At 47.3% G+C, this 14,233-nt stretch overlaps 1 protein-coding gene across 1 annotated transcript in view; it reads left to right on the top strand.

The window, feature by feature from the left end:
* The first annotated feature begins 569 nt into the window (after positions 1 to 569).
* The window catches only part of EEPD1 (endonuclease/exonuclease/phosphatase family domain containing 1), a 64,986-nt gene continuing 51,322 nt past the window's right edge, over positions 570 to 14,233 (top strand). The window contains exon 1 of the mRNA XM_065832835.2: positions 570 to 1,757. Within this exon, the coding sequence (XP_065688907.1) occupies positions 904 to 1,757 (854 nt within the window). The 5' untranslated portion in view covers positions 570 to 903. The remainder of the gene's footprint in view (positions 1,758 to 14,233) is intronic.

Raw genomic sequence — 14,233 nt, 5'->3', positions numbered from 1 at the left:
AGTGACTGCAACAGAAAAAAAAAAAAACAAAAAAACCAAAAAACAAAAACCAAAACCAAAACGAAACAAAACAGTGGAGATGACTGATGAGGCTTTCATGAGGTTTGAAAACACACTTATGCCCTGCCAGCTGCAGGCAGGTGAGCTCAAGAAACTTCAAGGATGGGAATGCTGCAAAGAGCGTCTGAGCACCTGAGACCCCGGCGTCCCATGCACCTGGAGGAAGAGAAAAGCCCGCCCGCCCTTAACGCAAGGTGACAGCGGTAGGATCATTTTGGGTCTCCCTGGACCCTACGTGCCTGACCCCACCTTTCGTGGGTGAGTGCCCGTGCGGGGAAGGCGGAGGTCGCCCCTCCTCATCCTCCCCCACCCCACGGAGGCGCACGGGACGGATCCGGGGCCAGGATGCCGGAGTGAGTCCCGCTGGGGCGGTCACCCCCACCGCAGCACCGGCCGGACGGGGGCGGGCACGGTGCGGGTGACACCCCCCGGGAGGCGGTGGCGGCTGCGCCCGGCCCCACCTCCCCCGGCCGAGGGGGCGGGAGCTCCCGCCGAGCTACTACTACCGCCGGCGGGGCGCGGGGCAGCGGCAGTCGGGAGCTGCAGGGGAGCGTTTGGTACCTCCGGCTCGAGGGAGGGGCGGTGTCTCCCGGAGGAGGAGAAGGAAAGGGTTTGGGGCCCCTCCGCGGGGCTGCCGGGGTCCAACTGACCGGGTTTGTATTGGGTCTGTCCGCAGAGTGTCCTGCAGCCGCCGCGGTCCGTCGTCTCCTGGCGCGGAGCCGCGGGGTGTCGCCGGCCTCCCGCGGGGGTCCATGAGTCGCGGGCGGGCAGCCCCGGCAGCGCCCCTCGCCCGCTCCCCCGGCTCCGGCGGTGGCCCGGCGCGGCGGTGTCGGAGGCGGTGAGATGGGGGGCAGTCTGGGCTGTCACCGCTCCATCCCCCGCGACCCGGCGGACCTGTGCCACAGCCGCAAGTTCAGCGCGGCGTGCAACTTCAGCAACATCCTCGTCAACCAGGAGAGGCTCAACATCAACACGGCCACGGAGGAGGAGCTGATGACCCTCCCTGGGGTCACCCGGGTGGTGGCCCAGAACATCGTCGAGTACCGGGAGTACATTGGCGGCTTCAAGAAAGTGGAGGACCTAGCGCTGGTGAGCGGAGTGGGGGCAGCCAAGCTGGAACAGGTGAAGTTTGAGATCTGTGTGAGCAGCAAGGGCAGCTCAGCACAGCACTCGCCCAGCTCCCTGCGCAAGGATCTGGCCTCTGAGCATCACCTCTCTGCCACCAAGATCAACATTAATACTGCCACCCCAGCCCAGCTTATGAGCATCCGTGGCATCACTGAGAAGATCGCCAACAGCATTGTGGACTACCGTAAAGAGCACGGGCCCTTCAAAAGTATCGAGGACCTGGTGAGAATGGACTGCATCAATTCCTCCTTTCTGGACAAAATCAGACATCAGATTTTTGCAGAGCGGTCCCGTCCCCCTTCAACAAACACCAATGGTGGCCTCAACTTCACAGCCAAGCCTCACCCCAGCCCCACTTCCCTGAGCCTCCAGAGCGAAGACCTGGACTTTCCACCTGGGGGTCCAACCCAGATCATATCCACTCGCCCCTCTGTGGAGATGTTTGTGGGGGTGAGAGATGGCAGACCTGTCCTGAGGGTGGCTACCTGGAACCTGCAAAGCTGCTCCATTGAGAAAGCCAACAACCCAGGTGTGCGGGAGGTTGTGTGCATGACGCTGCTGGAGAACAGGTAAGAAGCAGCACCTGACCTGTAGGCCCAGCTTTATGTGGGGTGGTAGGCTAATGCCTTTGGGGTTTGGGCACTCTAGAGTCCTGTTGTGATCCTAGTGGGGACAGGCTCCTTCCCAGCATTATGAAATGTTTCCTGTTTCTTGCAGGGAACCCTGCTTGAATCTTAATGCTAGGACTGTAGTGAGCATCCCTTGATAAAGCCACTGTAATCTTTGAAAGGTGGTGGACCTCTTGAGGAGGTATGTGCACACACACAGCCGTGCAGGGAAGACTGAGATGTTATGGTCAGTCATGTTGGTTCTGCTAATGGTTGGTCAAAGGTTGTTTCTCTGTCAAGAGCCTTTTGAACAAATCTTAGTGAACTGTCTTTCCTGTCAGAAGGATAGGAGAAATAGCAGGTAAGGGCAGTTCTGGATGTACTAGGTTTCTTATGTTTTTTCCCAGAGCATCTTATTGCCACTTCGGGAGGCAAGATGCAGTGCTGCATCTGTTTTTTCAGAGCTGCCAAGCAAAGATCTGCCAGTGCCTCTTCTCTAGAAAGTCTTGTTTGGGCTGTAGTCCGTTCTCCCTCAGATCCGCTCATCAAAAATGCTGAAGAGCACAGTCAGGATGGTTTGGCCTGTATAAGGAGAGTGGTATGTCATGCCTTGTCCCACGAGGGTGATACAGCTCATTAACAAGCAGTCACAGGGCATCTGTTGAGCCAGAGGAATCACTCATCCTTGGGGGGGTGAGACATAGGGCAGCTGCCTGGGGAGGCTGTGCTGTCCCTGCACCTGGTGGGTCCCTTGTTTCACTGAATTAGTGGGCATGGAGCAAGGTCTGTTTGTGGTGTGGTCAGGTGGGATGGTGCTTCTGGTGTTAATGGCTGAGAAGCTGAGTTGTTTTTTGGTGTTGTGGTTTTGGTTTTGCATTCATTTGCTTAGTAAGGTAATTGGGCAACGATGATGGGGATGTCTCTCTTGCTTAACTTTCTGCTTGATCCAGAAATGTAAGAATGCAATAAGGGTTTAATAATTCTCACCTTTTCCCCTCTATATGTGAAATCTAGCCCAGCTGGTCTGGCATTTAGTTTACTGCATTGGAAAACTAACTTTTCTCTCTGGTTTCTATTCAGACTTCCAGCTGGAAATGAATAAGGGCAGGGGACTTTTGGACTTTTGCAAAAGGGGTATTGTGAGAAGGAGAAGTGCTGATGAACCATTATTTCTGGCAGTGCTGAGAGCTCTGTTCTTTTCCAGTAATATGCTGAATAATGGCTCTTGTCAGTGTGGTTGCGAAGGTCAGGCACGCAAGACGGACGGTGACAGTGATGTGGTGTCCTGTGCTGCGGTACAGTGTTTGTGGTGGGGGATACCTCTGCTGTGGGCTGCTCAGAGCCTGATGCTCCTGCATGGGAAACATCTGTCATCTCATTGCTGTTTGACAGCCAAAACAGAGGTGGTAGCCCAGTGGGGGTATTCAGATGTTAAACTGATGGCTTCAGCCTAGCATCTCTCAATATTCCTCGACTGCTTCACTAGTTCAAGTCTCATGCGCTTCCCTTTTCGCCACCACTCTTCTTTTGTGAGCAGCTGGATGGCTGGACCGCACCTTAGAATGAAGTCTGGTGGGATTCGGCATTGGGGTAGGGGGCAGAGGCAGACAGACCTGCTGAGGAAAGAGACAACATTGATTATCACTAGCCTCAGGATTATTCTAGTAATTGAGTTTTGGAAGAAAAGTGACTTTGGTAATTTTTATTTATTTACATATATATAAAGCGTGTTGGGTTTGTTTTGGTTTATTTTTTTTATTATTTATTTTAATGACCTCGACCAGTGAAGTGTTAATTCTCTGTCACTTCTGCATCTTCAGCATTTTGGCAAACAAACAGTTGGCTTATTAAACAAGCTAGGCAGAGAAAGTGACTTAGGAAGTAAGCCTGCATTAGCCCAAGCTGGCCACTGTGTATGCAGAGCATGGCACAGGCAGTTTTATTTTTGCTCTTAAACTGCATGGTGCTTTGTTTCCATGCAGTTTAGCAAACAGATACTCAGTTGTACTGGGTGCTGTGAAAGGTTGCTCTGATTCTTTGAAGTTTAAAAGGAGCCTGATGTAAGTATTTGGTTTTGTTCTGTTTTATTGCACATATATGTGCCATCAATCACACAGCGCAAGTACGATGCAATTGTTTTCTGTACTTGATCCTATTTGTGATAATGTGAGAAGCTGGAAAGAAATGAGAGTAATGTGCATCCACAGACAAGCCTACAAAGCTTTCCTGGGGAGGGGGCGTGGAATATGGGAACAGAAAAAAATCAACATGATGCAGGAAAAAAGTATATGTTGGGAAAAGTCATACTCAGAATCTCAGGGAGGAATTTCCTCTTGCATGTGCTAGCATTGCTGAGGTTGGTGGAGCTTTGCAGCTGTAAAATGGCCTCGGCTAGGGCCAGAAACTGCCTTCTTTCTTTGTCTGAACTCCGTGGTCTCCCTCTTGGCTCTGGTTGTGTACCCTGGGAACTGGTAAAATGCCTTGCGAACTAATCTTTGCCCAGGTGAATCAACTTGATTTGATAAATCACTTAGATAAATTAATCTCTTGCTTCTACAAGCAAGAATACATCACTGCACGGGGCCCACCAGCACTTGAGCCTCATTAAATCCATGGGGTGTGTTTTCAGGGTGCTCTGCGTGCTCAGTGGATCTTGCATGCATGTTGCTGAAGTCTCCAGCTGTGACCCAAACTGTTGCTTGGTGATCAGAGGGCTGGAACGTGTCTCCTGTGAGGACAGACTGAGAGGGTTTGGGTTGTTCAGCATGGAGAAGAGAAGGCTCTGGGGGGACCTTATTGCGGCCTTTCAGTACTTAAAAGGGGCCTATAAGACAGATGGGGACAGACTTTTGAGTAGGGCCTGTTGTGATAGGACAAGGGGTGATGGTTTTAAATTAGAAGAGGGGAGATCCAGGCTAGACATGAGGAAGAAATGTTTTGTAATGCAATGAGGGTGGTGAAACACTGGCCCAGGTTGCCCAGGGAGGTGGTAGATGCCCCATCCCTGGAAACATTCCAGGCCAGGCTGGATGGGGCTCTGAGCAACCTGATCTAGTTGAAGATGTCCCTGCTCATGGCAGGGGGCTTGGACTAGATGACCTTTGAAGGTCCCTTCCAACTCAAACTGTTCTATGGTTCTGTGATTCTATTTAGTCTGATAGTAGGTAGATGCTCTGAAGAGCTACACTGATGGGCACCTGCTTGCTGATCTACTTTGTGCACTGCTCCTAAATGCCTGTCCCTCATCACCCAGAGTGATACTGGATAGTGTGGGGTGGTCTCAGGAGCTGGAGTGCTGCCTTGTTGTGGTACTCCTGTTGTAGGACCTGCCTAACCTGGCTTTTAAAAACCAGGAATAACGCACAGCAAGTCAAGAAGACTGTACTGAAACTGTGTAAAGAGCAGTAAAGCATATTAATTCGAGATCTCGGAGACGTTCATGCCAGTTGAAAGGCTGGTTTGGTGTTTGCTTTGGGGTTTGATTTTGTTTGTTTATTTTCATGATGAGTTCACAGCAAGTAGCTTTGAGACCTCTTGGGCTTGTTCTTTCAGGCAGTAACAACAGGGAAAATTACTGCTTGTTTCCAGGTGAGGTTTAAAGCTGAAAGTCCTCCTGCCTTCCAGCCCTGCACAGCCTTTGCACTGAGGGAGCAGTTGTACAGGAAGGGAAGAGGGTTGTGCCTTCATTCAAAACAAACAAAAAGCAAGAAAATGTCATCATGTAATCTGCTGAAGGATGGGGGAGGGAAAACGCGATGCAAAACATTCACACTCATGCCCAGAAGTGCTAAATTTCTGAAGAGCACCAAAGGGAATGTATACCAAATCAGTAAGCATGACTACTACTGCTAAGCTATTTTGAAATTCATCGCTGCAGTACAAAAATAATGAAATGCAGCAAGGTCCTCACCCTCTTTCTCATATTACAAGGATCTATGTTTATCACAGTGTTTGGAGTGGAAGAAGGAGGTATTTTCATTCAGAGGACTAGAGGGTAATTTTAGAAGAGATTAACATGATGAATGTGGAGGTGAGTATGACATGTAATTGGATTGAAGTATCAGATGTGGGGTGAATTTGCCCAAACCTGTGACATTTCTCACAGGTGTGCTATGTCAAATCTGGGATTTGTTGACGGGGGATCAGAGCTGGCCTGTTTTTGGGGATGCAAGTCATCCCCTCCAGCTGACCTCCATTGTCCTCCCTTTTCTCAGGGGGATGAAGAAACCAACAGCTTCTTCTCACAAAAAAAAGAGTTAGAGTAGCATGATCAAAAATGTGAGCAAGTTCAGGTCAAAGGCAGCAAGTTTTTTCATGGGAAGGATAAGAAGCCCCAGTGGAGATGTTTCTTCTGGCCAAGGTTGATAGATGTACCCCAGAGCTGTCCTGTACCCCAGGCCCATAGGGAAGGGCACTCTTTCCACTCCTCATCCACACATGCCTCAGACCTGACCCTCTGGGATGTAAACAGAGCTCATGACTTCCACTACACCCTGTGACAGCTCTCTCTGGCTGTAAGGTGCTGAGGCACCCACTGGGTGACTACATCAAGAAGCGTGATGCAGGTGTGTGCATTACCAGCCGATACACAGAGTGTGCTGAAGGTGCCTCCTCTACTTGGATTGCTTGCTTGAAAGTTTGCTAATAGCTGAGGGCAGTGATTAGTTGTCCATCTTTCCCAGCACAGGTTCCATCAGAGGTTTTCCAACTGGTTTTCATTATGCTTTATAATCCTGAATGGTAACTTTGTGAAGACATCATTTTTTTTTTTTTTTTTTGTAAGCACACTTTGCAGTTGAGTAAATGCAAATTTATAGAGGGTCTGAAAGCCAGAACTTGGACTCTGTCAAAAAAACCTTTCAGTAAAGGTAGGAAGGGGAGATGGGGTGTGTGGCAGGATGATGGTGGGGTACCAAGGCTGAGGCTCAGGCCTGTGAAGCCCAGTTCTTTTGCCTTCAAGATGTCAAGCAGCTCGGGCTGCTCTTTCCCTCTTCTGCTTGCGGTGTGGTCACATCTTCTAGATGCAAAAAATTTAACATCTTAACACCTGTTGCAAAAATTGCAGAACTATAGAAGAGCCCTGGTTGGAAGGGACCTTGGAAGATTATCTGGTTCAACCTTTGGTGGGAAAAGGATCTTAGATGAGATTATCTAGCATCCTGTCCAGTTTCATCTTGGAAACCTCTAGCAGTGGGAGCTCTTCTGAATCCCTGGGGAGGTTGTTCCAGTGATTCTGTGCTTACTGCAAAAAATTTCTTTCTTACATGTCTGTAGAGTAACAAATACAAATACCAACATAAGGTTTGTACTTAGCGCCAATGTTTTTGTGGTTTTTTTTTTTTTTTTATATTATTTTCTCAGTTTGGTTTATTGGACAGCAAGCATCTGTCCTTATCTTCAGGAATATGTCAGCCCCTCTTCCTCCCCCAGCTTTGTAACCTGTGAGCTCTTTTCACTTTGGTGAGATAGGATCTTAGAGGTCTCTCAAAGGTAAGAAGTTAACCTCAATTTCTGTAGCTCAGCCCAAAATTGCACCCTGGGAGTCTGGGGGTGGACAGGCAGTCTCTGGGTAACCCTCACTTTGCCACTGTACTTGGAAGCTCGCCTTCCTAGTCCTACCTACCCGAGGAGAGCAGTTGCCCTAATGTGCATCCTCTTGTCACCTAAAAGAAATGAAGCTCCTGAACCACCCTCTGGAGGAGCCTCTTTTGATTAAGGGATGAGGAAAGAGCTATCTTGTTGAGGTCCCCACATTAGGTGCTGGAGGTAGAAGTGCTTTCCCATCTCTCCCCTACATTAAATAACAGGGTGGTGGTTCTGTTTTCCTCTCCAATCTCTTAGTCTGGACTGAGAGGTGGGGTCATTACAATGGGCAATTATATGGTGTTTCAAAAGAGATGGACCCAGTCTGAAACCATTATCTCTGCAAGCACGAACTGCCCATGAATGAAACTCTTATCACTTCAAAAGGGCGAGGCATACAGTTTCAAATTATTACCATGTGATAACTCATTAAACCGTTTGTAATTTTTTGTATAACATGTTGCCATCGTGAAATACACTGCTTTGAAACTGGGTCCATCTTTTTGAAACATCCTGTATTTACTCCTGGGGCTTGATGGTTTGTTTGTGGAGGGGTGTGCTGTGGCATAATACCTTTCCTGCTGGCTCGTAGCTGTGTTACCCATCAAGATGAAGGAAAAAGATAGCCCCCCCACCTCATCCACCCCCCAGACGGACACTGTAGTTGTAGTAGTGTATCATAGTAGTAATGATGGTTGTAATTGCATACTTCGGAGGCTCAGCACCAGCTTGTATTTGTTATTTCTACTCTGTCGCTGTAGCTTTCAGTGGCTTGGCAAAGCCCTGAGGTGCGTCTGTTTTATGTCTATACAGCCGCTTGGTTTTTCTCCGTTGGGTTAATACTAGGCTGGAGCCTTGCCAAGAATAATTCCCCTACAAGAAAAGATCAGGAAGGAGGGCCTGGCTCCAATAACCTGACCATGCTAATAAGTCTTAAATGGCAAAAGAACAAATACATCCTCTCCTCCTGATGTAATAGGGAGGAAATCCTGCCTTCTGCAACTGCAGGGAAAAACTTGAGAAAAAAGGAATTGTTAGGTGGTATCTTCTATGTGCACTTCACAATGGTTTCTTATGAGCAATAGAAATACAGATGCGTGTAAGGTAACCATTAATTTGCACTTTCTAATACCTCTGAGGAAAAAAATGGGGTGATGGAAGAGCTGATGTGTTTGGGGGATTTTGGGTTGACTTTTTTGCTGTTGTTTGTTTTTATCCTTTCACTTATATGAGATCAACAATACTTCACTTGCTGGAGACCAGTGGGAGACTGAAACTACCTTCTGCATACCATCTGGCAGGAGAAAGCAGGAAGATCTAAGGTCAGACTCTGAGTGACATCATTTTCCAGTGAAATGAAACTCTGCTGATTTAATCCTGTTCAGGATTTGGCCTGTTCCTTTGTCTATGTCAAATCACATGAAGGCTGTGGAACTCAGTGCTAAAAAGCATGATTGTCTCCCTGGGGGTTGAGGCTGCTCTGCAGTACTGCTCCTATCTTAGGTAGGGATCCCAGCCCCTCTCAGGACTGCTGCTGGAGGAAGGGGTGGTGTCAATTAATTAAATTCCATTTCCAAGCTTCTGCTTCATATGGATGCAGTACTGAGACCCTCCATGGGCATCACCTGCTCTTCCTGTAGGAGGTGGGTTGCTCCCTTGAGGTACTTTGTGACTCCGGAGTCTTTTCAGGAGTGATCAAAAGTAGTGGGTGGACTTACATGAAGATCATGAAGGGTGTACATCATCCCCATGTCCAGACACTTGGAGAAGGCATCTGGAGCCATGTGCTCTTCAGGAGATGTCGGAAGTGAATGCACTGAGCTGTCTGATCTGGCTTGGTCTCTGTCAATAGCTGTGGATCTGCTGGGCTTGCCACAGCCTCCACAGCTTTCCTCCCTTGGACATGACACAGGAATGTAGGACAGACCCTTGAAATCACCTGAGTAACTTTCCAAGAGATTTTCTCTTTTAAAAGGACATCTGGGCATCTTGTTGACTTTGAACAACTGCCTCAGTATACTCCTTGAACATCTGAGAGGCCATTTTTATCTGCTTTAGGGTTGAGAATGTTGCTGGAAGAATTATGTAGTTAAAGGCCAATTTATCCATATAAGATAAACCCTGTTTTTCTGCTTGCCACTGTTACTTGTGCCATAAAGCCTGACTAAAATGGAACAGATCAGTGGGGAATGCATTTGTTCATGTATTATTTTTCTTCCCAACTTGTCTACTTGATACATCTGGCAGCATATTTTCAATCCATGCCTGCTGGGCTATTCTGTGCATTTATTTCATTTCGCTGGATTCGTGTTGCAAATTGCAGGTATCTTGATAAACTGGAGCTGCTTGCTTACTCCTGCAGGGTTTGCTGTATTCCATGTGGCAAAGATTGGAGGTCCATTCCAATCCCTGATATTCTGTGATTCTGTGATTTATGGTAATAAACTGGCAAATTGGTACGTGATGCAATACTACCTGCTTCTGAATCATGAGCAGAGGCCACCAGCCTGTAACTTCATCCTGATGGACTTTTCAGAAAGCTTGTGCCACGTAACTGTAGAAGGCAGACTAGATACCTATGCATCAACAGAAATCTTTATTTCTCTGTGATTCTTCTGTGCTTTGGGAGCTCACAGTACAGCTGCAGCTAGGGTGGTTTTCTAGCTTTGGCTTTAAAAAAGAGCAATAGGATCGTTCCTGAAGGCAAAAGACACTGCTGTTCTTACCAGGAAAGAAAGACCAAGGGATGACAAACATGGGAATTAAATACTCCAAGTTCCTGAGAAGGTGCGAGTGGAAACTCAGTCCTTCTGAACTAGAAGAAAACACTGTCTCTGCAACCAAGTGCTGGTCTGGCTCACTGTGAACATGGCTTTCCAGCTGTGTTGAACAGGGACATTTAAGAGAGAATCTGGTTTTACAGACTTAGCTGCACCGTTCTTGACCGAGTTGGGCTTCAGTGTGTTTTCTATGGCTGTGTTGCTAGGAGGCCCCCGCTTCTTCAGTCTCTAATTAGCGTTTTTCTGGGAATTTTGCCCAAATAATGATTTCAAGGCTTGGCCGGATGAGCAGAGAAAGTTGATAGGACAGAGATTACAGTTTGCATGTAACTTATTTTTAAGTCTCATTGTTCTTCATTGCGATGCAGGTGTAAGCTGACAGAGGGAGGCACAGTGTCCTTACTGAAATAATTACAGTACACTGCAGTAATTTCTCAACACGATTATATGGTGTGGTGATGGAGACAAGAACTGTGGCACATTATTAATAACAGTGCTTAAAAATAGGAACTCAGTAGCTTCTTCATTTCCAGATTTTTTTTTTAATGTATTATTTTGCATGAGGGACTTTGCTTTATTTGAATAAGAGCTGGCAAACCCCACTGATTTATTGAAGAATAGAAGGGCATGGTGGCTTCGCTGGGGGGAGGGTGAGACATGCTGAAGACCTCCCCTCCGATGTTGGAGGTGTGCATGTGCTTTCCACCAGGATTTGGTCTGGTCCTGTCCCGTATCTCAGGGATGGGTGATTGACAGCAGGTTCTGAAATGCTACAGAAGGTGCCAAGAGCAGGGTGGGCATCATGTCAAGAGCAGATCAGCAGTGAAGGGGAATATGTAGCTGTGGTTAAAAAGATGTTTTCTGTTGAGAAACCGTTTCGTCTCACCCTCAGCATGTCTGCCTCCCGGTCAAGCTGTGTGGTATTTTCAAGTGGCACGAGTGTTTTAAACTCGGTCACCGCCAGGGAGGATCATCATGCTGACCTCCTTTCCCTCCCGGCTTCTGGGGGGTTTGTGTAGGCAGGAGCCTGGCATCTGGGCCAAGCTGTTATTTTCAGTGCCTGTGGTAAAATTATTAGAGGCCAGTGAGTAAGAGAAATACATTTACCCTTCTTGTGCCTCATGCGTGTGCATGTTCCGGAAGTTGAACTGTGTATAAAAATATAATTAAAGAAAAATTCCTATGGAAAAAATACATTTGGGATTATATTGCCATCTCTGCTAAGGATGGCTAGGAATACTGTGGTTACTAAATACCCTCTGTTTGCATTGTGCAGAGCAGGTTGGAGTCCCTCTGTCTGACACCACCTGGCACCTCCTGTCTGGGAGGAAGCCTCATGGTTAGGTAGGCAGGCTGTCTGTCTGTCCTGTCTCTCTCTCTGTCGCAGAGTGTGAGGGAGAGCACAGTAATGCTCTTCTGCTCTTTGTGAGGAACATCCCACAGGGCAAAGCTCTTCCAAGGAGCAGTTCATGCTGTAGGTTTATGGATACAGATGAGGACGAGGAACTGGAAAATATCCTTTTCCTTCTGTGTGGCTATTTTTTGCTGTGTTTTTATAGACGTTTGAGGTAACGTGCCCAAGTTCCTGTGCAAATTTAGCTACAACAGCTGTCCAAGCCACTCACAGCTGAACGGGTTTTTAGTGGGTTACTGAACAGCTAATTGATCAACAAGGCTTTTTGCGTGCACTGGGGCTGCAGCCTTCCTGCCCTAAATCCCTCCCGCTCCTGACACACTGTCAGCCCTGCAAAACCCCTTTGCTTAACAAGGCAGAGGAGGGGAAAAGCATAAACCTCTCCCAGCTACAGCATAAAGAGGCGGCTGCCTTTTCTGTCAAGAGTTTTCCTTCAACTACTTTATATTTATAGCTCCGTTTTTTTTCCTCTCTGCTTCCTCGTCGGTTGCCGGCTGTGGGTGTGGAGGCTGAGGGCTTGCTCAAGCCTTGCTCGGGGTAATTGCCGGCCAGTGCCCTCCCTCTCTTCCCTGAGCTCAGCTGGCATGAAGGTTAGCCAGCTTTCTGCCCAACTGGAAGCAGTGTGCTGCTGGGTATGTGCTGGATGTTAACTTAAAAACCTTGTGTTTGGTGTCTCTTATTTATTCTGTTTAAGCAAAGACGACCCAGCGCGGCTCCAGCTCAATGCCACAGAATTGCAGGGTATTGTGAGAGAAGCGATTCTTAGTTTGGAATTGAAAAATGAACTGCAAAATAGGCAAGTTTGTTACTTTTATGCATGCAAGGTCAGTTCCATAGGCTTTCTGTCAAACCTGCTGCTCATAGCATATAAAATGACTACCTTACTGGAAAGTGCAAACTGCTGGCAGGAAGAATAATCTTGGCTGGGAAGAACTGTCTTAAGCTAACACAGGCAGATATGGCTCTTCCACTGGAGACAGTGATGGTGTCCCACCTGCATAAGGACCACTGTAGGGAAGTCTGAGTTGTTCCTCTCTTGTGGCATGTGGGGCTGATGGTGGTGAGGCGTGTGCCGGCACCACAACACACAGGAGACAAAGTACACTGTTTCTGCAAGAGATCCCCACCGCCTATAAACCTCAGAGCCACCTCTGAATTCAGTGTTAAAATAAATGTTATTGGCAGGAAAACGCCGCATTGGTGCCTGACTACCCTTTGCAATCTTTATACTGACCAGCCCAAGTTCACTGATGATTTTGGCAGCAATGGCAGACAGACAGTGCAATTTCTGGCTATCTGTCTTCCTGCTAGTCATTTGTACAGCTCCTTCCTTTATCTCTAGCTGTGTTTACACTCTCCTTTCATAATCAATGGAGATGTCGCCACCAGCACTGCCCAGTGTCCTATGTGCTGGCTGCCCTCCTGAAAACAAGGCATTGGGCAGTGAGCAGCAGGTGGCCTGGGTGATGGTGAAGGGGTTGGTACTGCTGCCAGATAGCCTTATTTCCAACACATCTCAGAGAGATCTCTTGGTAAAGATTACCTTTCGGTTACCAAAAACAATGCCCGTGACTTCTTATTTTAATTGCTTCTGAGTTCTGTGGTGCAAAAAAGGTTCTGCACCTGCAGGAAAGGAAACAATGGCTCAAAGGACAATATAGAGGTTCAGGGATTGAACAGTCCTTAGTCAGAAGTTCATGGATTTAATAAATACTTGGACAATTTCCACTCAGAGCTGTTTAGAGTAAAAATTATGGAAATATTGCTTGTAGACGAAGGTAATGCTGCACAAGCAAAACGCCACCTTTAAGCATGTGGTGTTTCTGATTTCTTTATTAAACTGAGGCCACTTGGACTTGGCTGTTGTTTGACTTGCTTCTCCTTCCATTTTTGACTTGTGTGTGGATAAAGTACAGCAGCTTTTTTGAGGAGCTGTGTGTAAGGGTGATGGTGGCCTTCTATATTGCACATCTGTGCATGCAAATTTGGCAAAAAGAAACTGAAAGTAAGAAGATAGACAGATTCCTGTGTATTGATTGTCCATTGGTTGAAAGGAAATTGCCTCATAAAATCTGTCTCTATCTTTGACCTGAGCTTCAAAGCTTGCTCTCATAACCTGAAAATGACCCCTTGACTTGTCCCGTCTCCAGTCCTGCTGAACCTAAGTCTTTGCTTTGCTTCACTTGGCTTTGAAATTGCCTTGCCACACCTTGAGTACTTCCAGTTATTGCAAGTGCATTTTGATCAAGCTTTTACTTTAATAACATGAGGGCAGAATGGTGGTGTCTCCCACCCACAAGGTCAGGAACTTCAGTTTCCTTGGATCATCCATGATATTTCCCCAAAAATGGTTTTGACACTGTCTTCTCATTCCAAGATGTGCTGCAGCATTTCTTTCTCCTCCGCTGAAGCCTTTTGCCAGGTAGTTTGAGAATCAGTACCTTTTAAGATATCTCAAGTTTCAGGCAAAACCTGCTTGAAAACTGCAGCCTTGCCTTTTATTTCAGAGGATGTTGTGAATTCTTGCAAATAGAGGAGGCTCTTGTGCCATTGCTTGAAAAGAAAAAAGTATTTATGTTTTTGATTTCTGTTCCTCAGGAGTCCTTAAAGGCCTGCAGAAAAAGACCTTGCTAACTTCCTGATGTGTTGGATGTGGAATT

Source organism: Patagioenas fasciata, chromosome 2 (assembly GCF_037038585.1).
Source record: "Patagioenas fasciata isolate bPatFas1 chromosome 2, bPatFas1.hap1, whole genome shotgun sequence".
In the NCBI taxonomy this organism is placed as follows: domain Eukaryota; kingdom Metazoa; phylum Chordata; class Aves; order Columbiformes; family Columbidae; genus Patagioenas; species Patagioenas fasciata.
This window is presented reverse-complemented; position numbering and strand designations above follow the sequence as displayed.